This window comes from Halichondria panicea, chromosome 1, assembly GCF_963675165.1.
Source record: "Halichondria panicea chromosome 1, odHalPani1.1, whole genome shotgun sequence".
NCBI classification, from domain to species: domain Eukaryota; kingdom Metazoa; phylum Porifera; class Demospongiae; order Suberitida; family Halichondriidae; genus Halichondria; species Halichondria panicea.
Genome location: NC_087377.1, coordinates 7527185 through 7550611, shown reverse-complemented (window position 1 = coordinate 7550611; position 23427 = coordinate 7527185). Strand labels below are relative to the sequence as shown.

General features: G+C 42.9%; 2 protein-coding genes across 1 annotated transcript; both read left to right on the top strand.

Annotated features, from left to right (window-relative positions):
- Positions 1-23427, top strand: part of LOC135339659 (uncharacterized) — a 120737-nt gene that overhangs the window by 66798 nt on the left and 30512 nt on the right.
- On the top strand, positions 16079-21445 carry LOC135338744 (uncharacterized protein K02A2.6-like). Its single transcript, XM_064534827.1, has one exon. The coding sequence runs from the start codon at positions 17272-17274 to the stop codon at positions 21262-21264; it is 3993 nt and encodes a 1330-aa protein (XP_064390897.1). The 5' UTR covers positions 16079-17271; the 3' UTR covers positions 21265-21445.

Sequence of the window (23427 nt, the reverse complement as noted above, 5' to 3'; positions counted from 1 at the left end):
CATTTCTATTCTCAGCTCCACCCATCTATCCATGCAATATGTGATTCCGCAAGAAATAAAAGCTTATTGTAGCAAGTTTTTACATAATCTGGAGAGAGTTAGAGATGAAAGACATGCTCACTTGTGTTTTTGTTCATTTTCATGTTTGGTTGCCAAAATGATGATCACCTTTGAGAAAAAATCACACACAAAACAAGCATCAAATGCTAAAATCATAAAAAATTGTTATAAAAATCAAATTCTACGTTATTTTTTACCCCTGGGAACAGCTGTTGTTTGCTAGACTCTTCCAGGGCTTGCGGAAAGCCCTTCTTGTTCACTCACTTTTTGGTCCCGTTTTTTACCATTGAATTACTGTAGGAAAATACGCCCACGCACTACTTCCGGTCTGACATCTCTAGGCATAGATCGTTTTTAACAATAATAATGGTCGATCATTACCCACTCTGTGAGTTTTTGCATGCAGCAAAATTATCATAGCTTTATGTTATGTAGCTTTGGCATCTTCACCGAGGTATCAGCACCTGCGGTGCTTTCATTATAACAGTTTTTTATGATTTTAGCATTTGATGCTTGTTCTGTGTGTGATTTTTTCTCAAAGGTGATCATCATTTTGTCAACCAAACATGAAAATGAACAAAAACACAAGTGACCATGTCTTTCATCTCTAACTCTGTCTAGATTATGCAAAAAGTTGCTACAATAAGCTTTTATTTCTTGCGGAATCACATATTGCATGGATAGATGGGTGAAGCTGAGAATAGAAATGCAGTAAAATCAAGCCAAGTGTACCAATAGCTGTATTTATTTCTTAGAAGTTCTTAGAAGTTACTGAAAGTAATTATTGAAGCAATCTGAAAGCCTCTGTTGAAAAGAAACAAGAAAAATTGGAGAGAATTCCAGGGACAACAATGTAATCTACCAAAACTATTAAATTGCAATTCAATTTGCACACGAAACAAAACAAGAGTAATCTACTGTATTAATTAGAAGCTGTCAACAGAGTTGTATCACATAGATTTATAGTTGTATGGCCTTAAATCTACATCACACTAAAAACGAATTATTTAGACCAAATAAAATTGACAGAAAAGTTGCTTTTAAAGATTAAGAAACAGATACAAGCGTAAGGTGGACATTAATGAGAGTTCTGAAACATGATACAATATACTGTACGAAAGAAAAGATAGCATGGTTACTTTAAATCCAAAATAACTCTCTGAAGCAGGAGACATCACACTATTATAGGGACATCATAAAGATATACAATGTATACATTACAGAAACATTATAAACTTTATAATAGATATTAAATGGTTACAATGTTAACTCCTGAGTCCTGAGTGTCCATTTCATACTTTTTTAAAAGAGAATAGACCAAGCGGTTCAGCAGATATGCTAACTTTAAGATCATTTCCGGTATTAACAACAAATTTCATAAGTCCCGCCCAAGTACATTAAAATGCGGTAAATTTTTGTACGAATTTTTCCCTGACTAGTGTTCTTCAAAACGCTGTATCTCTGCATTTGCTTGACCAAATCCAGTGCAGTAAAGTTTTTCTGGTTTTCCTAGAGTGTTCAAAAGAGATAGTAATACATAGGAGTCAAAAATGAAAATCGGTCTGACATCGCTAGACGGAGATAAATGTCTCACTGACGACAATTGATCAATTCGGCAGCTCACTTCTCATGACCACCACTCCGTCTGCAAGCGAGTTATTCTTTCCAATTTTTGGGAGCTGTTACTTTCTTACTCATCTGTAGGTCCATGTAGTTAGTTTTGTGCAAAATCGTCTTGTGCTTTGAGCAATAGCCGCCGATTATAGGTAGACTTACTCTACGTATTACCAAGAGTTCATTAGGAAGAGTACGCAACTCCACTTAAAACCATAATAGGCGTTTCTTCAGGCCTACGTCACAACCACATGCTGTTGTATAAACTGTGAAAACAAATTTGCAATGAATAACATAGTGATGATTATCACTAATGTTATTCATTTACAACTGCGGTAGGAAAGGCAATGAATAACAGCGTTACTAATTTTATTCATTGCCTTTCCTACTTGTTGCGGTTACAACAGCTAGTATCTGTGACGTAGGAGTGGAAGAATGCTTTTATGCACAGTCTATTGGAGTTGCGTACTCTTCCTAATGAACTCTTGGTATTACCTATCATTATCTATATTTTATCCTCACGTGATTTGTGTTCTTATGCCATGTGGTTTTTGTGAATTGTGAGTTCTTTGTTACTGGATTAACTATAACCCTTTACTGGTCAAATTGTTGTAAATTTTACAACAACAATCTGGGAGGGAGCATGCTATCAACTTGTGAATGTTGCATGATATTGGATTCTGTGGCAGATTGGATAGTATCATGAATGGGATTATCCTTTGAAGTTCTGCTGAGCTGTTCAATTAGGACACTTAAAAAAAATGGTTCAAAACAAGCTATACAGCATGTAGGAGTGAGTAGTATCCATTGGTAGACCCTCTGAACTATCTTGGTAGCCATAGAATATTTTCGAAGAGAAAGCAGCAAGCCATTTGTGTACACAGGCACTTCACAAGTCTACAATAGTCTACATGTTTGCTAAGCAGCTTAGTTGACCAAAGTGCAGCTTTTAAAGGCTTCCATCGAGGCAGCAGCAAGGCATAAAATCGATGAACTGTTCCAGGTTCCACATTGTGTGCGGCTGACCTGGAAAGGGATAACTAACTAGCCAAAGCTACGACAGTCGATGAGGACGGGATACAGATGGCAGGACTCTTGGGAAAGGTAGACGCGTTCGATCCAGAACTAGAAGATTGGCCCCAGTATGTCGAACGACTAGAACATTTTTCAAAGCCAATGGGATCGTCGGCAACGCGAACGCGGCCAAACGACGGTCAACGTTCTTATCTGTGATCGGACCAGCACCCTACAAACTAATAAGGAGCTTGCTATCGCCCGAGCTACCCGGTGATAAGACTTTCGAGGAATTGGCCCAAACCCTCTCCAGCCATTATAGCCCACCACCATCGGAAGTGATACAACGATTTCGTTTCAACTCAAGATGTCGACAGTCTGTCGCAGCTTACGTAGCAGACCTCCGTCAGTTGGCTAAATTCTGCAATTTTGGAACAACACTCAACAAAATGATACGAGACCGACTCGTAAGTGGGGTGAACAGTGAAGGCATCCAAAAGAAACTGTTGGGAGAGAGGGATTTGACGTACGAGCGAGCACTGGCGATAGTGAAGAAACTGTTGGGAGAGAGGGATTTGACGTAGCACTGGCCATAGCTCAAGGATCTGAAGAGGCATCTCAGGGAGGCCCACGGACAAACACTCGAGCATGACAATTAAACAAGAACTGGTACACCAACTCCAGACCAGCTACCAGGCTAGGAACACTGAGGGTAAACGAAGAGAACCCCACTCTGGAGGTGTCGGACACAAACCAAGCGACTGTAGATTCAAAGAGGTTACCTGTAACAATTGCCGGAAAAAAGGATGTATTGCTAGGGTGTGTCGCAGCAAGACTAAACAAGAGGCGAGACCGGTGGGAAGAGAATCCGAGGAAGATTTCGAAAACTACATACTAGCAGCCCTTGCCACCGTTAAAGGTCAGAATGGTATTGGATGATTGTAGTTTACCTATGGAAATTGATACAGGAGCCTCTACGTCTGAACCCCAATTTAAAAAGTTGTGGCCTAATAACATTTTGGAACCCTCGACAATTAAACTGAAAACGTACTCTAAAGAGCCTCTGCCTGTGGTGGGTAGTGTAGATGTGCGAGTCGAGTATGGGGAGCAATCTGCTACCTTACCCCTCTTAGTAGTAAAGGGGGAGGGACCGACCCTTTTTGGTCGAGGTCTGTAATCCACCTTGATTGGGGCAAGATTCACTATATGCCCAGTACAGGATTGCAGGACCTCCTAGGAAGATACGAGGAGGTGTTTCGCGATGGTCTGGGCACTTTCAGAGGACGCAAAGCTAGGATCGAGCCACGATATTGCAAGGCAAGGACTCTCCCATATGCTATGAGGCCTAAAGTGGAAGAAGAACTAGGCGTTATCGAACCAGTTGCCCATGCCGAGTGGGCAACCCCATTAGTGACGAGATTAAAGAGCGATAAAAAGACCATCCGGTATCCGGTACCGAAAGTGGAAGACCTGTTCGCTACCCTGAAACAAGGACGACTCTTCACTAAGCTGGACCTCCGTCATGTGTATCAGCAATTGCCCCTGGATGAAGCGTCGCAGAAGTATGTCGTGGTCAACACAACCAAGGGATTGTTCCAATATACTAGGCTCCCGTTCGGAATCTCATCAGCCCCGGCTATTTTCCAGAGAGAAATGGAACTGCAGGAGTAGTAGTGTACCTCGATGAGTGACTGGGGAAGATGAGGAAACCCACCTCAAAACACTGGAAACAGTGTTCAAGCGTCTGTCAGGCCAACCTACGGGAGAAATGTCTGTTTTTGGCATCCTCTGTTGTGTTCTTGGGCCACAAGATTGATGCTGATGGCAAGATCAAAGCGATAGAGGCGGCCCTATACCCTCCAACGTGACGGCGTACCTCGGTCTGCTGACATACTACAGCAAGTTCTTACCTAACTTGTCTTCTCGATTGACACCACTCTACGAACTGCTGATGTCAAATGGAAGTGGACGGCTGTTCGAGACAGAGCGTTCCAGGAGCTACTCTCTTCTGAGGCCTTACTAGCCCGGTATGATCCCAGACTCCCTTTGACACTCGCCTGTGACGCCTCTGCTTACGGTATTGGAGCAGTATTGGCCCACCGCCTACCAGATGGATCAGAGAAACCAATTGGGTATGTCTCCCGCACACTCAACCAAGCTGAACGGAACTATTCATAGCTGGAGAAGAAGTGACTATCCTTGATTTTTGGCATAAAGAAGTTTTATGCTTACCTAGTTGATTACGGATCACCAACCCCTCTTAGGACGTCAACCTAGCGTCCGCCCGAATCCGAAGGTGGTCTGTTTATTTATCAATGTTCGAATACACCCTCAAATTCCGTCGTACTACCGCCTATGCAAATGCTGATGCCCTTAGTCGACTACCCCTGGCAGCGGTGACCAATACCCCTCCCGAATTAGTACTCTTGACGGAACACCTGGCTAACTCCCCAGTCTCAGCAGGACAGATCCGATATTGGCCCAAACATTGCAGTATCTAGAACAGGGTTGGCCCGACAACCCACTGTTCACACGGAGAACAGAATGCATCTTGTGGGCCTAGTGCTACACGCGGCCCACCCAGGAATGTCTCGGATGTAAGCATTGGCTAGAATGTACATCGAAGTCACAGTTCGCCAATGCCCTGAATGCCAGGTACATCAGGCAACCCCACCACAAGCACCACTACAGCCGTAGAGTTGGCCCCGACTCCACCTGGATTACGCCGGTCCCGTGAACGGAAATATGTATCTTGTACTGATCGATGCCCACTCAAAGTGGATATAGAGGCTTTCTGTACAGCCTCCTCAACATCTGCCGCCGATAGCTGAGCTACGTCCCTTGTTTGCCCAGTTTGGTCTACCTGAAACCGTGGTGACAGACAATGGCACCTGTTTTGTGATGGCTGAATTTGAAGAGTTCCTGGCAAGTAATGGTATCTGACATCTCACTTCGGCGCCCTACCATCCTGCATGGGCTGTCCAGATAGTCAAGAAGGGGCTCAAAAAGACAACTGATGGATCGGTGCGAGCTCGACTGGCGAAGTCATTATTTGCTTACCGTATTACCTCCCAGACAACTACTGGACTGTCCCCATCGGAGATGCTGTTAGGAAGGAGACCTCGTTTGAGATTAGACGTCACACACAGCCGACAGAGTCGAACGGAAACAGTGGTCGCAGAAGGCCAAACACGATTACCACGCTAGATCCAGAGAATTCATGGAGTCCGACTGTGTCTTTGTAAGGAATATCATGCAGGATGCAGGAGCGAAATGGTTACCTGGGATAATCGTGGAGAAAGCCGGACCAGTGTCGTACAAGGTTAAACTAACGAATGGACGAGTTGCCACCAGGATCAAGTAAGAATAAGATCTGTGGACATTACTGAACCAGAGGAGTCTCAAGAACCAATAGTTGGGAGTGACCCAGAACTAACGTCAACGGAGCCGGTCACCATGCCTGAGACTGATACAAACCTATCCACGACACCAGTTGATGGAGATATGGACGTTACACCCTCAGTTTTACACCCTCGATACCTAAGATTTACCCGAAAAGGGCTTGCACAACATTGACCCGGTATGAACCAACCTGGTGAACGTAGTAACTTGAATTGATACTTAGGACTTTGAACTCTTTATACTTTGTACGTATTACCACTTAGGGATAGGAAGTTCTCCAGACCCTATTTTAATTGGGGCTGGTGCGAGACTAGGGTGAAAATGAGCGTTGGCAAGAGATGTTGGACTTCCCACGCAAAAATCAGATCTATGACTAATAAAACTTTGCCTGCAGCAAGCTGGACATGAACTTGGAACTGGAAGTTTGCAAGCACTATAACTAGACCTTAGGCTTAGCTAGATGATCTAGATTGTGTGCTCTATCAGACTATCACCTTTTCTTGTGTCTTTCTACATGCTATAGTCTATAGTATAGTATAGATTAAGAATATCTGAGTCATCATTATCATAATTATAGCAGGTAGCTACTGCCACCAGAGCTGGCCAAGCTGGTTCTCTGATCTGACTTGCAGCACAGCTTGGTGGTGGTTCTTTAATATTAACTCTGAATGCGTGGGAGAATACCTTACGTTACGATTGTGGGCTACATATCGCCCACGTTCATAAAAATCCTTGCGGATCACACGATTTCCCAAACCAGGCCCTTAACTGTATACGCCCATTTCTTTTTTTGCTGCCTCACTATGTCTTTCTCATGATATGGATGAACAGTGACAACAGCAAGAAAAAGTAAGGCCTAGGAACAAGGCTACTTAATAACTTCAGCTTCTCCAAAATCATCCCGCTTAAAATGTGGGCCTATGAACAAAGAATAAGAGATATCAAACATGCCACCTTTACACCACTTGTACTTTCTGCCACAGGGGGGCTAGGTAATGAGGCCAACACATTTTACAAAAGACTGGCATCACTTCTGGCAACCAAATGGAACAATCCCTACAGTAGTACTATGCTGGCTAAAATGCCGACTCTCTCCTCCGATCATCAATCATGTCTATTAGAGGAGCAAGGTCCTCATGTGGGCACGCAGCATTAACCCCTACAGCCGTGGACCTGGTTAACTCTGAATGTAACATTACATTATGAACTATTTTCACTTACTCTTTTTTTCCCTTGCTTTGAACCTTCTATCATTGCGCATGCATAAAAAATAAAATAAAAAAATGTGGGTTTCATACTACGTAGCGCAATTACGAGCTCCTCCTCCTCCTCCTTCAGTAAGAAATTATTATAAGCAGTGTAAGTTATTATAACGAGTCGACAGTACAACTCCAGCCCCCGTGAAAGTCCGTGACCTGTACCTGCGACATTCAACGATCATCCCGTAATTCCCGTATTAATTTGTTAGCAGTTTTTACCGTGGTGCATAGTCTATGCTTTGTGAAAGTCCTCTGGGATGCTCTCCACACAGATGCTGCAAACACAAGGTGTGCTGTATTTCGAGATATCTTGTGATTGTTACCGCTGGCGGCAAGGTTTTTGACCGCGGCGGTTCATGAAGGCCGTAACTCATTTACCGCTTGCGGATAAGTCACTCTTTACCGCTCGCGGTATTTTCAGGTGGGTAAAGGAGTCAATATTTATTTACCGCTCGCTGGTAGAGAATGCGGAGACCCTTTACCGCGCGCGGCATAGGAGGGCGGCAAACGGAGGCGGGTGACCCCTATCGGCCACCATAGATATTGCTAGATATAGACACATATCTATTCATGCACTCCTGGTCCATAATTTAAATACGATAATTTATAATGCACTTGTCAAAGTAATGCCCCTTACCGGGGATAAGTGGGGATTAGTTGGGGATTAGACTTGAAGTTGCTCCCCTACCTAGGGGAATTAGACAGATCACCTGATGCATGTATTGGGTCAAAGGTTAATTAAAGATCACATGATGTCTGCCACACTCTTCCTTCCAACACATGCTGAGTGTACAGTGAGAGCAAAATTTACAGTTTATTGATCCTGAGCAATCTCTGCCTTCTTGACTTCACTAGCTCTATAAGAGTATAGCTGTCAATATTTATATAGTAATTATGATACTTCAAATAATCTGTTTATCTTCTCGCTAGAGTGTGATACAGGTCTAATCCCCACATCACCCCCATGTTGTACTAGGGGCTACCAGGGGATTAGACCAAATAACATGCCCAAAGGTAGGGGTATTAGATCAGGTAGGGGTATTAGATCAGGTGATTGGTCTAATCCCCACCTATCCCCGGTATGGGGGGGGGGTGGGGCATTAGATTGCAAGTGCATAAGCATGAGAGATTACATCAAACTCATTTCCTCTGCAGCAGTTCAGGTAGGGGTCCTTTGTCTATAGCTATTAACTCGCTTTCTCTGCTAAGAGAGCAAAGCTAAACTGAGAGTTTTGTGCAGCCGCCATGTAAATTTTCGGGAGGTTGTCCTCCAAAAAACTTTTTATGACGTAATGCGATGACGTCGATGCAACCACTCTATAGACAAAATTACTCCTCGTTACTAAATGTACTAGTTATTCAGAGAAGTCTGAAATAGGAGTGTAGCTTCCCAGTATTATAAGGAACTGATTGAAGTGGCTTGCCCCGGCCTGCCTACTCATTTTGTGTTGCTGCAAGCTGATGAGTCATACAGACAGTAGAATCTCTCTTAGCTCCAGATATCCAGTCTTGTGTTACTAATAGTAGCTCACAAAACTATTTGAACTGCTTACAATCTCAAGGATAGCTTCAGCGGTGATGCAAAAGGCTTGCAAAGGCAAAGGCCTTTGATTTTCTCCTAAATCATGTATTGGAAAAAAATCGGTTTGGAATGTAGAAATTCAATCTTGTTATGTAATGGTTCATGTGACAAGTACTTCCGCTCTAGACATTGCAAATGCAAGAACTCTGAAAACCGCTGTATAGTACCTTCTTGTAGTTTGATTCAAGCCTACTGCATGCACTAGCTGGATCTAGACCACATACAGAAGTCAAGCAAAAGTTGTGACACAACTTGTGTGTTTGAATTGGACCGTGGACCGACTAGGTTTCGTGAGTGTTAATTAATTTATGCAGTGTGACTGATACATGTAGATCTGTAAATAGATGTCACACATGCACTGCACTGGTCGGTACGTGGTGGTTGGTACTATTAAACCACTTCTGAGGCCTCGTTTATTGTGAGAAGGTTCTAAAGAGGGAATAGGTTCTACACTGTCCATTCAGTATTCTGTAAAATCCTTGCAACAGGGCTAAACAGACATAGTCTCATGAATCAGCCGCCGTTCTTTTGGAACCACCGTCTGAGCACTCTTGTCATGAAGTCATTTCAAAATGGAATGTTGATTGCTCACAAAACCAATGAAATGTAATTAAATCGTGATCTTACGCCCACACATATTTCCTAATTGTTATACAAATCGCCAAGCGAAGGCATCTCTCTCTCTACTTGTGTTTTGCTGTGGTGCTAATCTGTGCCCAAGGACCCCTGCTTGCCTTGCTTATGCTTCGTAGCAGCTTCTATGTATGAAGTATTTACCATGCGTAATGCATGCGTAATGATTATCCAAATGCGTTGAGCAAAGTGCAGTTCTTTGCTGCCTCCAAGTTCATCACCTGACTGGACTTCTGCAATTTGATTGGTCAAGACGGAATTCCGTCTTGGCACATAAAACGATGACAAGAGTGCTCAGACGGTGGTTCCAAAAGAACGGCGGCTGATTCATGAGACTAAAACAGACACTGCAAAGACTTCCATATATGGAAGTCAACTGCTGACTATAATATTTTGGGTACAGGGTTTTGCAGAGTTCTTGTAACAGGGCTAAGCAGACACAGCAATGATTCCATATATGGAAGTAACTGCTATTAATTTTTATTACTTTTATTATTGTACATGTGCAGGTATCTGTATTTTGAATTGAAAGATGTCCTGAAGCCTTAAGAGAGCATCAGGTTATTCACAAGATTTAATTAAGGTGGTGGGTGGTGCACCATGGAAATGCTTATCAGGGTGTCATTGAAAAGAGCAACAGTTCTGCACACAGTTGAAGCAAATTGTCTTGTCACCAACTTTACGACATTTCCACCTGGTACACCGTCCACCACCTTAAATCTTGTCAGGATGTCCTCCTGATCTTGTGATGCTCTCTTTTAGGCTCACAGGACAACTTTCAATTCAAGCCATTCAAATAATTATACACATACCAGGGTGTCATACAGGATTTTGAATTAGAGAGGGGACTTTGAAACATCACCAGAACATTAAAAAAAAGGTCAACAGTTATTTCGATACCCTACCGCTATGGACACTCAAATACAACTGAGTACCTAAATGCACATTTTAGGGGGGGGGAATTGGAGCCAGAGGAGGGATATAATCATATCCCTCCCCTGTATGAGCAGTATGACACCCTGCATACATATAATGTACACACAATATTTTATTATGTACACACAATATTTTAAGTCAGCAGTTGACTTGACTTCCATATATGGAAGTCATTGCTGTGTCTGTTTAGCCCTGTTGCAAGAATTCTGCAAAACCCTGTATACATGTACAGCCAGGGATGTGTCCACACTAGTCGGTGGTGGTTAGTACTCTCGATTTAAGGCGACCCTCTATTTATTTACTTGGCATTTCGTCCATATAGCACCATATAAATTCATTTTTGTGTGTACATTAACTTTTGCAAAACGTAATCATTTAAAAGTGTCGCTTTAAAAGAGTTTTTACGGTAGTTGAGCGCCGCCGCCCTCCTTGAAGGAGGTCGGGAATCAAGCCTATCCACAGTTTTGTTCTGGCCTGTTACGCAATAGTATCATGAATATCATTCATTCTATGTGAGTGCTAACCAATAGCGATGAATATCATTTATTGAAGTGGGTGTTAGCCACGCCTCACAGTCAATCCAACGTGTGCAAAATTCACATGTGGTAAAGTTGAGTGGGTGTGATCAATCCACTTGAGATATACTGCAATCTGATTGGAGCTGGTGGAATTGGTGGAATTCCAACAACAGAACAAAATTGTGGATAGGCTTGATTCCCGACCTTCTTCCGGGAAACGGTAGAGGGCGGCGGCGCCCGACTAGTTAGTACTGTTACCACCTCTAAAAATATCACCTCTTAGGCATTTTAATTGTGGACAGAAGAAATATGTACTACATGTATAAGTTAAATTTATGCCAGACATAGCCAATGAGTGTTAAATTGAATATTAAATAATGGTGTCTCGTTACATTGCAGATATAGCTACTAAAATAGATTTGATGATAGTCTGAAGCGTCGGCCGTTTACCTCATTGTCGGACGCAGTCACTTTTTGCTTACAGAGCGATATATACTGGCATCTGCATGTATAGCACCTACACATAAAGCCTAGCCTTTCTAATAATAGTTTTTTTACAAGTATTCTAGTATTCTCATCTGAAACAAGCATGCAACTAACAGTGGCCTAATAGAAGAAAGTAGATAAAAAGTGCCCACTCAGCAGCTTGGATGGGTTTGGAGTTTTTACATAGAAAACATAAGCTCACATGAATCGTGATCAACCTCCTGTAGTGGGAGGCTAAGTTCGTTTATCTACGGCTAAATATAGCATATCCTGCTGACTCATCAATAATATGATGCATACACAGCGAGTTGCATGCCCTCTTCTCTTCATATAGCTCAACCCCGATGAGGGAGGGAGGTCTTCATTACCCATTATCCCATTATTTGATGACGTCATATCCTGTTTTTTTAACTGACGAAAGGACGGAGTCTAAACATAAAAATAGTTTACGCACTGGCTTTTTGGTGCACAATGCAACTTGCACATGGTAAAATAATGCAATGTCAGCAACAACAAAAAGGACTTTGACCTCAAATAATGGCTGACATCAGCAATAATGACTTAATTGAGGAGGTGAGCAAAACCGAGGAGGGAGGTTGATCTGAAACAAGTATGCAGTGGCCTTAGCTCGTTTATCTCTCTTGTATAACATCTCCTGTTAGTTTATGAGTCGTAGTCTATGATTGCTATACCTGCTACATCAAGACAGGAGTCAAAGAAACCAAGGATTTGAGGCAACAACTCAAAGTTTGTGGTTTCTGGCTTGTTGCTTCTAGTACGACTATGCTACTCACTTTCTAGTGTCACTGAGCATTGTTAGCATCATTTACTACTAGTATAGAGAGCTACAATCATCTGCAGTATGTTAGCTTAGCTAGAATACCGTAGAAACTGGATTATTAGCGCATTATAAAAACATTCATATTGACCAGGAACTTAGAATAAAAGGACCTCATCCATGTCTCACATTCTCTCAGCATGATCAGACAAGGTAACAGCATGCCCAGAGAGTCCTTCCAGATGGATATTACTGTTATCAAAGCTTACAATGTGATTTAGCTAGATAGAGCAAGTTCTCAGTTTAACAAATAAGAAAGATATCATGGACTGACTAAGCACATGGTCACAATGACCTAAATACATAACACAAGAAAGTTCTAGAATGTTCCAGACTAGTCTAAACATAGATATGACATCATTATCAACTAAGTGTACATATACTAACACTCCTTCTCAATTTGCTTGATAATGGGAACAACTCCAGCCATGTTTCTCAGGTTCTCAAACTTGACTTGGGTAAGTCCTTTGGTCAGCATGTCTGCTATCATCTGATCGCTGCTACAGTACTTGACAACTTGTTCACGAACGAAGTGGTGACGTAAGTCGATATGCTTCGATCTTCCATGAAATACAGTATTCTGTGCCATTGCAATCGCTGACTGGTTGTCCTCGTTCATAACTGTAGCTTCTTGTGGTGCACAATTTAACTCCGAAAGTAAACGTCTGAGCCACATTACTTCCTGTGTAGCACTTGAAAGTGCAATATATTCAGCCTCTGCTGTTGAAAGTGCAACTGAACTCTGCTTTCTGCTCTTCCAGCTGATAGGAGCACCACTTAACATGAACATATATCCAGAGGTTGACTTCCTGTCGTCCAGGTCCCCAGCCCAGTCAGAATCTGATTAGCCTGTTAGCTCCTCAGCATCACTCCTTCTGTAAAGTAGTCCAAGATCAGCTGTACCCTTGAGGTATCTGAGAATTCTCTTTACACCCTGCCAGTGCTGCTTCGTTGGTTTAGAAGAGAATTTTGCAACCATACTCACTGCAAAAGCAATATAAGGCCTAGTACCAGTAGACACATATAACAAACTGCCAACAGCCGATCGATACACTTCGGAATCAAACAAATCACCCTCACCGTCACCAGCACGCACAAGCTTAGCACTCACATCAACAGGGGTTCCAACACTCTTAGCATCTTTCATTTCATACCTCACCAGCACCTTCTCAACATACGCAGGTTGACCAATCCATACATTTCCAGACTCTTCATCCTGTATAACCTTCAACCCGAGAAAATGATGCAGCTTTCCAAGATCTTTCATGTCAAAGCCTGAACATAACTTTCTCTTGAGGTCTGTCAACCGCTCGTCCGACTTACATCCGATTACGAGATTATCTACATACACACCAACAACCATCAACTCGTCAATTGCTGCCACATAGATGCAGGGGTCACTGTTACTCTGCAGAAAGCCTAACTTCTTTAGGTGAGCATCCAGAGCCGAATTCCAACATCGTGGAGACTGTTTGAGACCATACAAACTTCGCTTCAGTCTACACACCAAGTTACCTTCTTCAACAAAACCTTCAGGCTGTCTCATATACACTTCTTCGTCCAATTTGCCATTTAGAAAAGCTGTGATGACATCAAGCTGATGTAGCTTCAAACCATTCCGAGCAGCCAATCCAACAATGGCCCTTAACGACTCCATCCTAACAACAGGACAGAATGTTTCATCATAGTCCATTCCTTTGGTCTGAGAGAAACCCTGTGCCACCAATCTAGCTTTATAACGATCCACACAACCGTGAACTTTCACTTTAAACACCCATTTGCTACCCACGACTTTCCGATTCTCTGGCAAATTCACCAGCTCCCAAACATCATTCTCCTTAAGTGATCTCATCTCCGATTCCATGGCCTGCTCCCACTTTGCCTTGTTTGGACTGTTTACAGCTTCTTGGACAGAACTTGGTTCCTCAATACTGCTCGTAGCGATAGAAGCTCCTTCTAAGTAGTAGTTCGGCCTTTGTCTGACTCTCTGCAACGTTCTAAGAACTGGCTCAGACACATCGACACCATCGGACACATCACCATCGGCAGCATCACCATCGGACACATCAACACCATCGGCAGCATCACCATCGGACACATCAACACCATCGGACACATCACAATCGGCAACATCACCATCGGACACATCACCACCGGAATCGACGTCACAATCAAACTGGACACAAAGCTCAGGTTCACTGCCCTTCTCAAATCCAAACGCTGACTCGTTAAACTTTACATCACGACTGTAGAAAAACCCTGTCTCGATTTGAATCATACAGGCGATAGCCCTTCACCTCAGTGCCATAGCCAACAAGGACACATCTTCTAGCAACTGGATCCAACTTCTTCCTCTTATCTTTTGCTATGTGGGCATAACAAACACATCCAAACGCACGGAGATTCTCAACACTCGGCTTTCTCCCATGATATGCCTCAAAAGGGGTCATCCCTTCCACTGCTTTGGATGGACTTCGATTCCTCAAATACACCGCCGTAGACAAGGCTTCCGCCCAAAGCCTCTGAGATAAATTACCACCAACCAACATAGACCGTGTCATCTCCACCAATGTACGATTTAGTCGCTCGGCTGTGCCATTTTGTTGAGGAGTCTTAGGAACGGTGAGTTCATAGTGACTCCTTCTGCCTTCAAATACTCTTTGAACCTCATTGACATGTACTCACCGCCATTCCGAGCGCAATACCTTCAACTTCCGATCACTTGCTTTCTCCACCATGGCTTTCCACTCCAAAAAACGAGAGAACACTTCATCTTTGCGTCTCAAAAAATACACCCACACATACCTCGTCTTGTCATCCACAAACGTTAAGAAATACTCCGCACCACCAATCGACTTAGCGTTAACCTTGCCACACACATCAGTGTGAACCAGTCCAAGAGGTTCTTTAGCTCCATTTCCACCACCGACGGGAAAGGGGCTCTTGTGGTGCTTCCCCACAACACACGACTCACAGAAAACAATCTCCTTGGATTTGTCAAAGTTAAAACCGTCAACAAGACCATCAGCAGCCAACTGTCTCAAACTTCCAATACTTAAATGACCAAAACGTTTGTGCCAAACATCTTCAGCAACATTGGATTTTTCCAGGGACTGACAGTTGAGAAAATAAAGACTACCACACCGAACCGCCGTTGCTATAACCTTGCTATCAGCATTCAAAATCCGACAACCAGCCTCATCAAACTGAGTTACCTTCCCAGCCTCAGATGCCTTGGAAACACTGAGCAGATTGATCCCACGAAAATTACCTGCTATACGGTATGGACTTTGAACTTTTGGCATCCTTTTTAGCAACTATCATGGTCGATCATTTCCCACTCGTTTGTACCAGATTCCCATGCAGTATAAATGTTCAAGTTCCACCCGCGGTGCTTTCGATTTTAGCTAGCACAAAGCACTGTCACTAGATTTTTTAACTTACATTGTTAGTGAGCATACTATAGGTTGCTCTTTCAAGAATACTACAAGAGAAGGGGGTCAAAACATTTTGATGTCTCATAATACCCGCTTGTACTCGAAGTCTCTACGCTAACTCACAGACCGGAAGGCCTGAGGGTTTCAAATAGCGTAGAAACCATTGGACGAGGCCAGGAGTACATTAAGAAGAGTAGTATGCAACTCCCATGCACATTCTATTCTACATCTAAGACTGAATCCAGCACTAACACTCACTTTTAGTTGTGTAAACTGTTAGCCATAAATAAAGTCAAATGTGGGCTGGAGGTATACAAGCCACGGCAGACCACATGTGTGTATGTTGATATCATTTTTAACTAATTAACCACTACACCTACGCACACACTTAATGCGGTTTGAGAGTGACGTTAGTATGACATACTCGTACCGTAACCTGGTTTACACTACAACTGCCATAGTTGGATACTTCTCTTAATGTACTCCTGACGAGGCCTATAACTGATTTAGAATAAGCTACGCAAAGAAAAAGGTCGATGAATATGGTCTGCAAAAAAGAAAAAAGCTAGCAAAAACCGTCAAAAGCACAGTGATTGGACTTTAAAAGCTCCGATATGTTGCTCAACTAGCCTCAATGCAGTGCAGGCAATGAAAATTTTACTCCTGAAAATCACCGTGTTGAATGAATTTTGTACGAAAATTACCCGCTATACGGTTGTGATTATGTAACAATCATGTTTGTGGTTTGTTCACTATTGATGCTTTGTAATCTTAATTATTGTTTCTGTGATGTCACTGTTTTTCAGCATTCATACATAGATTCTCGATTTTAAGCCAGGTTCCCACAGCAAAGTTAGGTCCAAAACAGCACAACTAAGTCCAACCAAACAGGCAATATCCAATTAATAAAGTACTGTATGTAAGGGCATAAGACCATCTGTAAAATAGATTAACAAGTGTTGGCTTTTTAGTTCTTTGGAAATACTAACTCTTAGCATAGATAGTGTAGTAAGAGGGATTGGAAACGGACCGCGATTGTCGGCCAGTCCAGGCTGCGCAGGAAGTTAATTCACTGCACCGGAAGCTAATAATAGTTTCTTCACATCACTTTGGGATGGCAGCACAGATTACAGAGCAGACAGACAGCACATGAGACCTTGATAAGAGCTAGAGCTAAAGAGCAGTGATGAGCATCGAAGGTACAAGTCCAAAATACCAGTCTACATTTGTATAGCTAGCTTGCTTGTCCATTTTAATATTTGTCCCTTTTAATACAGAGAAACACTCTACTGAGATCAAGAGAAGCCACTAAGCCTCTGTTGTGGTTTAGTTTACTTCCTGTTCTATGTGTACTATTTATGTACGTGTGTTCTCAATGTTTTTAGTCTCTATTAAACTGTCAACTGTAAACCAGTACTGAATTGGTAACTTAGCGGTGAGTCCAGACCTAGCTAAGTTACGACATAAATTGGCGACGAGGAGTTAGAACTCTATGATGGCTACAGGACTGCTTGGGCACCTCGAGCAATTCGATCCAGCGTTGGAGGAATGGCCGCAGTATGTGGAGAGACTCGAACAGTTTTTTGTTGCGAACGATATCACTGGAGATGGTAGTGCTGTGAAGAAGAGAGCTACCTTTCTCGCAGTAGTGGGCCGTAGTGCCTACAATCTGCTGCGAAGTCTAATTGCACCAGCAAGGCCTGCAGAGAAAACATTTGAGGAGCTGGTGGAAGTGCTTACTGCACACTACAGTCCGAGGCCTACCGAAGTCATGCAACGTTTCCGATTCAACTCTAGAGCGAAGAAAGAAGGAGAGTCTATTGCTGACTATGTAGCTGCGCTGAGGAAGCTAGCCGAATTTTGTAATTACGGTGCTGCATTGGACAAAGTGCTACGTGACAGGCTAGTGTGGGGAGTCAAGGACACCTACATACAGAAGAAGCTGCTAGCAGAACGAGAGCTGACATTGGCTACGGCTATTCAGATTACTCAAGGTTCTGAGACTGCAGAGAAGAACCTTCGTGAGATGGGAAGCGAATCCCATAAAGAAGGAGTACATTACGTCCAGAAACAGACGCCGAAACCGATTAAAACTAACTCGAAGTGTTATCGATGTGGCAAGACGAGTCACAGTGGCAATGACTGCCCGTACAAGGACTTTGTGTGTAGAGGATGTCATAAAGTGGGACACTTGCAAAAGATGTGTCGAGCTGCCAAGGGACGCCCAAACCCGAAGAAGTTCCCCCGACATGACAAGTATAAGAAAAGGGCTGGAATAAACCAAGCAAGAGAGTCTGGAGAATCAGATGACGAAGACTTCCTGCTGATGGTAGAAGAAGTTGGAGGAATCCACAGGATCTACCAGCCCCCAATAAAAGTACCCGTGAGTATAGAGGGTACTACTGTGTGTATGGAACTAGACACAGGTGCCTCAGTATCTCTAGTATCAGAGTCACAGTACAAACAGTTGTGGCCAGGGAGGAGCTTAGACCCATCTGATATCAACTTACAGACCTACTCAAAGGAACCCCTTGTAGTAATGGGAAGTTTTGATGTTGAGGTTGTGTATGATAACAAAAAGGTGACCTTACCTCTTGTTGTTGTTCAAGGGAATGGACCTTTGTTGTTTGGCAGGAACTGGCTAAATGCTATTAAGTTGAATTGGTCTAACATTCACTATACCCAAGCTCCAGGTTTACAGGACTTACTGGCCAAGTACCCCGATGTGTTCCAGAAAGGACTGGGTACGTACCAGGGACAAGAAGCCTCCCTTGTAGTGGACGCTGATGCTGTTCCCCGTTTTAACAAAGCCAGACGTCTTCCATATGCTATGCGAACGAAAGTTGAAGAGGAACTGGAGAGGCTGGTTCAGGAAGGCACTCTGAAGCCCGTGGACTATGCTGAATGGGCCGCACCAATTGTGGCAGTGTTAAAGGGTGATCGAACGAGTGTGAGAATATGTGGCGATTTCCGAATGACAGTTAACCCCGTTTCTAAACTCCATCGTTACCCCCTGCCGAAGGTGGAAGATTTATTTGCAACCCTGGCTGACGGAAAGATCTTTACTAAATTAGATCTGACACAAGCTTATCAACAGTTAAAGCTTGACACCCAATCTCAGAACTATGTGGTAATCAACACCCTAAAAGGGTTGTTCCAATACACGAGATTACCTTTTGGAGTGTCATCAGCCCCTGGCATTTTTCAGAAGACCATGGAGACCCTGCTACAGGGTATTGCTGGGGTAGTGGTGTATTTGGACGACATTTTGATCTCTAGTGCAACCGAAGCGGAGAACCTGAAATCACTCGAGGAAGTGTTGAAACGCCTATCCGAAGCTGGTTTGCGAGCCAAACGAGGCAAGTGCACGTTCATGGCTCCATCTGTCGAGTTTTTGGGTCACCTGGTTGACGCTAAGGGTATCCGACCCTTACCTGAGAAAGTCCGTGCTGTCCAGCAAGCACCTACCCCTACCAATGTGACGGAACTGAGGTCCTACATTGGATTGATTTCTTATTATGGGAAGTTCCTACCGAATCTAGCCACTCGCTTAACACCATTGTACAAGCTGTTAAACAAAGATGTGCCATGGGAATGGTCATCTGAGCAAGAACTTGCTTTTAACAGGTCGAAACAGCTGCTGACATCAACAAATCTGTTAGCTCATTACAACCCCCAATTACCTATTGTTCTGGCCTGCGATGCCTCTGCATACGGAATTGGAGCCGTACTTGCTCACCAAATGCCTGATGGTACCGAGAGACCGATAGCCTATGCTTCTAGGACTTTGAATTCGGCTGAAAGAAATTACTCGCAGCTTGAAAAGGAAGGACTGTCCTGTGTTTTCGGAGTAAAGAAATTCTATGCATACCTATTTGGTCGAAAATTCACTCTAATTACGGATCACAAACCGTTATTGAGCCTGCTGAGTGGACAGAAACCAACCTCATTACAAGCCTCCGCAAGGATTCGTCGATGGTCATTGGCACTGTCGATGTACGAGTACGAGCTGAAGTTCCGAAACACTACAGCTCACGGTAATGCAGATGCTTTGAGTCGTCTGCCCTTAACTGACACTGTTCCTGATGACCGAACACCACCAGAACTGGTGCTCTTACTGGAACATCTCGATTCCTCACCGATCACGGCTGCACATATCAAAGAGGCTACCAGACGAGACCCAGAACTCTCTACTATTCACCAGTATGTGCAACAAGGATGGCCACACCGTTCCGCCATGGAAACCAGTCTAATGCCCTTTTATGAGCGACGAGAAGAACTTTCAGTACATGATGGTTGCTTGCTGTGGGGAAATCGTGTGGTGGTACCCAAGACCTACCGAGGTGATGTGCTCGTACAACTGCACGAAGGACATCCTGGCACCACTCGCATGAAAGGACTATCGCGTATGTATGTGTGGTGGCCTGGTATTTCGAAAGACGTCGAAGAGATGGTACAAGATTGCATTCCCTGTCAACAACAACAGTCAAAACCACCTGTTGCTCCACTCCATCCTTGGGCTTGGCCTACACGCCCGTGGGCCAGATTGCATATCGATTATGCTGGTCCCATTCACGGACAAATGTTTTTGATTATCATTGATGCCCATTCAAAATGGATTGAAGCAATTCCAACATCTGGCTCGACATCCCGAGTAGTGATCGAAGAACTACGGGTTTTGTTTTCTCAATTTGGCCTACCAGAGTGTGTTGTGTCTGACAATGGCACATGTTTCACTAGTGCAGAATTCAAAGGATTCCTGAAGAAAAATGGTATCAACCAAATTCTGTCTGCCCCTTATCACCCCTCTACAAATGGCCTGGCTGAACGAGCAGTGCAAGTAGTTAAGAAGGGACTTAAGAAGGAAACAAAAGGTTCGATGCGCAGTAGACTTGCAACGGTGTTATTTGCTTACAGGTTAACTGCACAGTCAACCACTGGACAATCCCCAAGTGAACTTTTGTTAGGTCGTCGACCACGATCTCGTCTAGATCTGCTTAAACCGAACACAGCAGAGAGAGTTGAACGTCAACAAGCAAAACAGGTGAAACAACACGACAACCGTGCTCGCGAAAGAAGTTTTGAGCCCGGAGATCTGGTGTATGTCAGAAATTACCAGTCAGGAAATCGTTGGTTACCGGGTGTGATACAGGAAAAGACAGGACCAGTATCGTTTCGAGCGAAGATGCAGAATGGTCAAGTGCGAAGGTGTCATGTGGACCAGGTTCGGAACCGAACAGTAGACGAACCTACCGAGCCAGAAGAGGTCCCTATTCCGAATGCAATTCTTCCTGACGAATTGACCACACCGTATGCACCTCAAGCTGATAGTACTCCTGGAAACAGCTCCCCTTCACCTGAAGTTGGTGTAGAACCACCTGTCGACGTCCCTAGTCAAGGTGTTGTCTCAAAACCTGCAACTGCGATTAAAGTATACCCTAAGCGTAACCGTAAGACTGTGGATCGATATGAACCTAAATGGTAGTTATTGATTGGAAACTGGTATTTTATTGGTATTGTTTTGTCATTAGTTGGATGATTTTTGTCATTAGTTAATTTTGTGAGTCCTCACTAAAGGAAGGAGGAATGTTGTGGTTTAGTTTACTTCCTGTTCTATGTGTACTATTTATGTACGTGTGTTCTCAATGTTTTTAGTCTCTATTAAACTGTCAACTGTAAACCAGTACTGAATTGGTAACTTAGCGGTGAGTCCAGACCTAGCTAAGTTACGACAGCCTCTGTTTGTGAAGACGAAGGATTCAAGATATTTAGCAGTGCCAGCATCATGTAACTGCACTGACTTTGAGCAACAAAGTTGTAGCTATGAATGGATGATTTACAAGGGAAATACAATTTAATAGCTATCACTTTAGCGTATTGTGTATTCACACTCTTATACTCTTAGTGTATATAGTTGATTCGATTCATAATTATAATTATGGTTGTTTGATCACACGTAAAAAAATAATTATGTGCATCAAATAGAAATGTAGTTAAACACTTCGAGAGGGTTCTAGCCGATTTGCTCACTCAGAAAGGCACTTGCATCAGGGAGGATGAACAGGTCTCCTACCATGTCAATGAATGATTTGACTGCAAAGGGGCGAGGGGAGTTTTAAGTTTACAATACACATTGTATATATACGTACCTGACTGTGAACTTCAGTCCTTGTGGCATCACTACAGCATCTTGTTGCAGCCAGTGCACTTAGCTCCTTACGGCTAGAAACCGATTTTTCCCAGTGTCCCAGTCGTCCAGGTATTCATTCTCCAACCCTATAGTATATATCACCCATGGGCAAGTAAACAAGACGGTAGTAACATAATAACGTATGACCAGTATATACATACGTCAATTTGTAATTATACATGTAGACTAAACATCACAGCTACTGCCAAAATAAGGCTTTGTTCAGTCAAATGAAGGTGTCTATTGCACAATATACAGCACTCACTATAATATAAAGGCATTTAGAAATACTCATGACAAATTATATGCCAAAGAGAGGTACGGAAAAGTGGACATAAATTTAGGTCAATTTGTCATTTTATCACCATGTTGTGAACTTTTCTTAGTACTTAGCAGGGCCAACTCAACACCATTTCATTCCTTACCTAATTCTCTATCAACAACATCATCAATCTTTAATAATGCTTGTATAACAAAAAAGATATAGGTACAGAAAGTCATTCCAGTTTGAAAATGCCGCCAATTTCTGATATAGGACTGGTAAATAAGGTCCCAATAAATAATAAGTATCTACATGGTAAGAGAGGCTCTAATAAATACTGCTACTAGTTTTAGTGCTTTACCTTTGTCCTAGAACAGGAGAAAACCTTGTCTTTGTATCTCTGGACGGGCGTGATTTAGCGCTTATAGCTGCGTTACGCGCAGCCTGGATTGTCCACAAGGCCCCAAGTTCATTACATTGCATTGATAAGCCCACGTGATCCCGTTTCCAATCCCTCTTACTACACTATCTATGCTCTTAGTATTTGCTATCTAAGGGAGTGTATGCTAACCCTAGTATCACCAAAGCCTGCTCCCATTGCGTTTAATCGAGTATTGCTAATGTTCTTGGATCCTCCAAAACGCATAATTAATTTTATGCTTGCATTATAATAGCACTACGGTAGTTAATGGGGTATAGTGTGTCTTTAAAAATTATTGTATGCTACCTACATATAATTGTTACGATCCGACCGTGTTACATGCAGGTTTGATGATTATGAAAGCAACTATCACTACCGTTATGTTCGCATATCTGATTGTTGCTGGAAGAGGTTTGTATAATAATTATAGGACAGTACTAAACTATATAGAACGATATATCTACAGTGCCTTCAGCCTAGAGAGTAAACTACCATCGCAATAAGGTGAGTAGTTGTACTTAAATGTATCTCAAGATTGGAACATTTCTAAGAAATTCTGAAGGTGAATGAATATAACAAATATTTCCCTAAAAGTTGTTGTAGTGGGAAATCATTTCGGTGAAAATGGGGGTGATTGCAAAAAGTATGTATAACATTAAATATCTCTGGAAAGTATTTCTGGACAAATTTTTGTATCAAAAGATATAACAATAAATGCAAAAACAATTAGACCTTAGTTGCTTGAGTTCCATCGCTAAGTGAAAAGGCACACAAA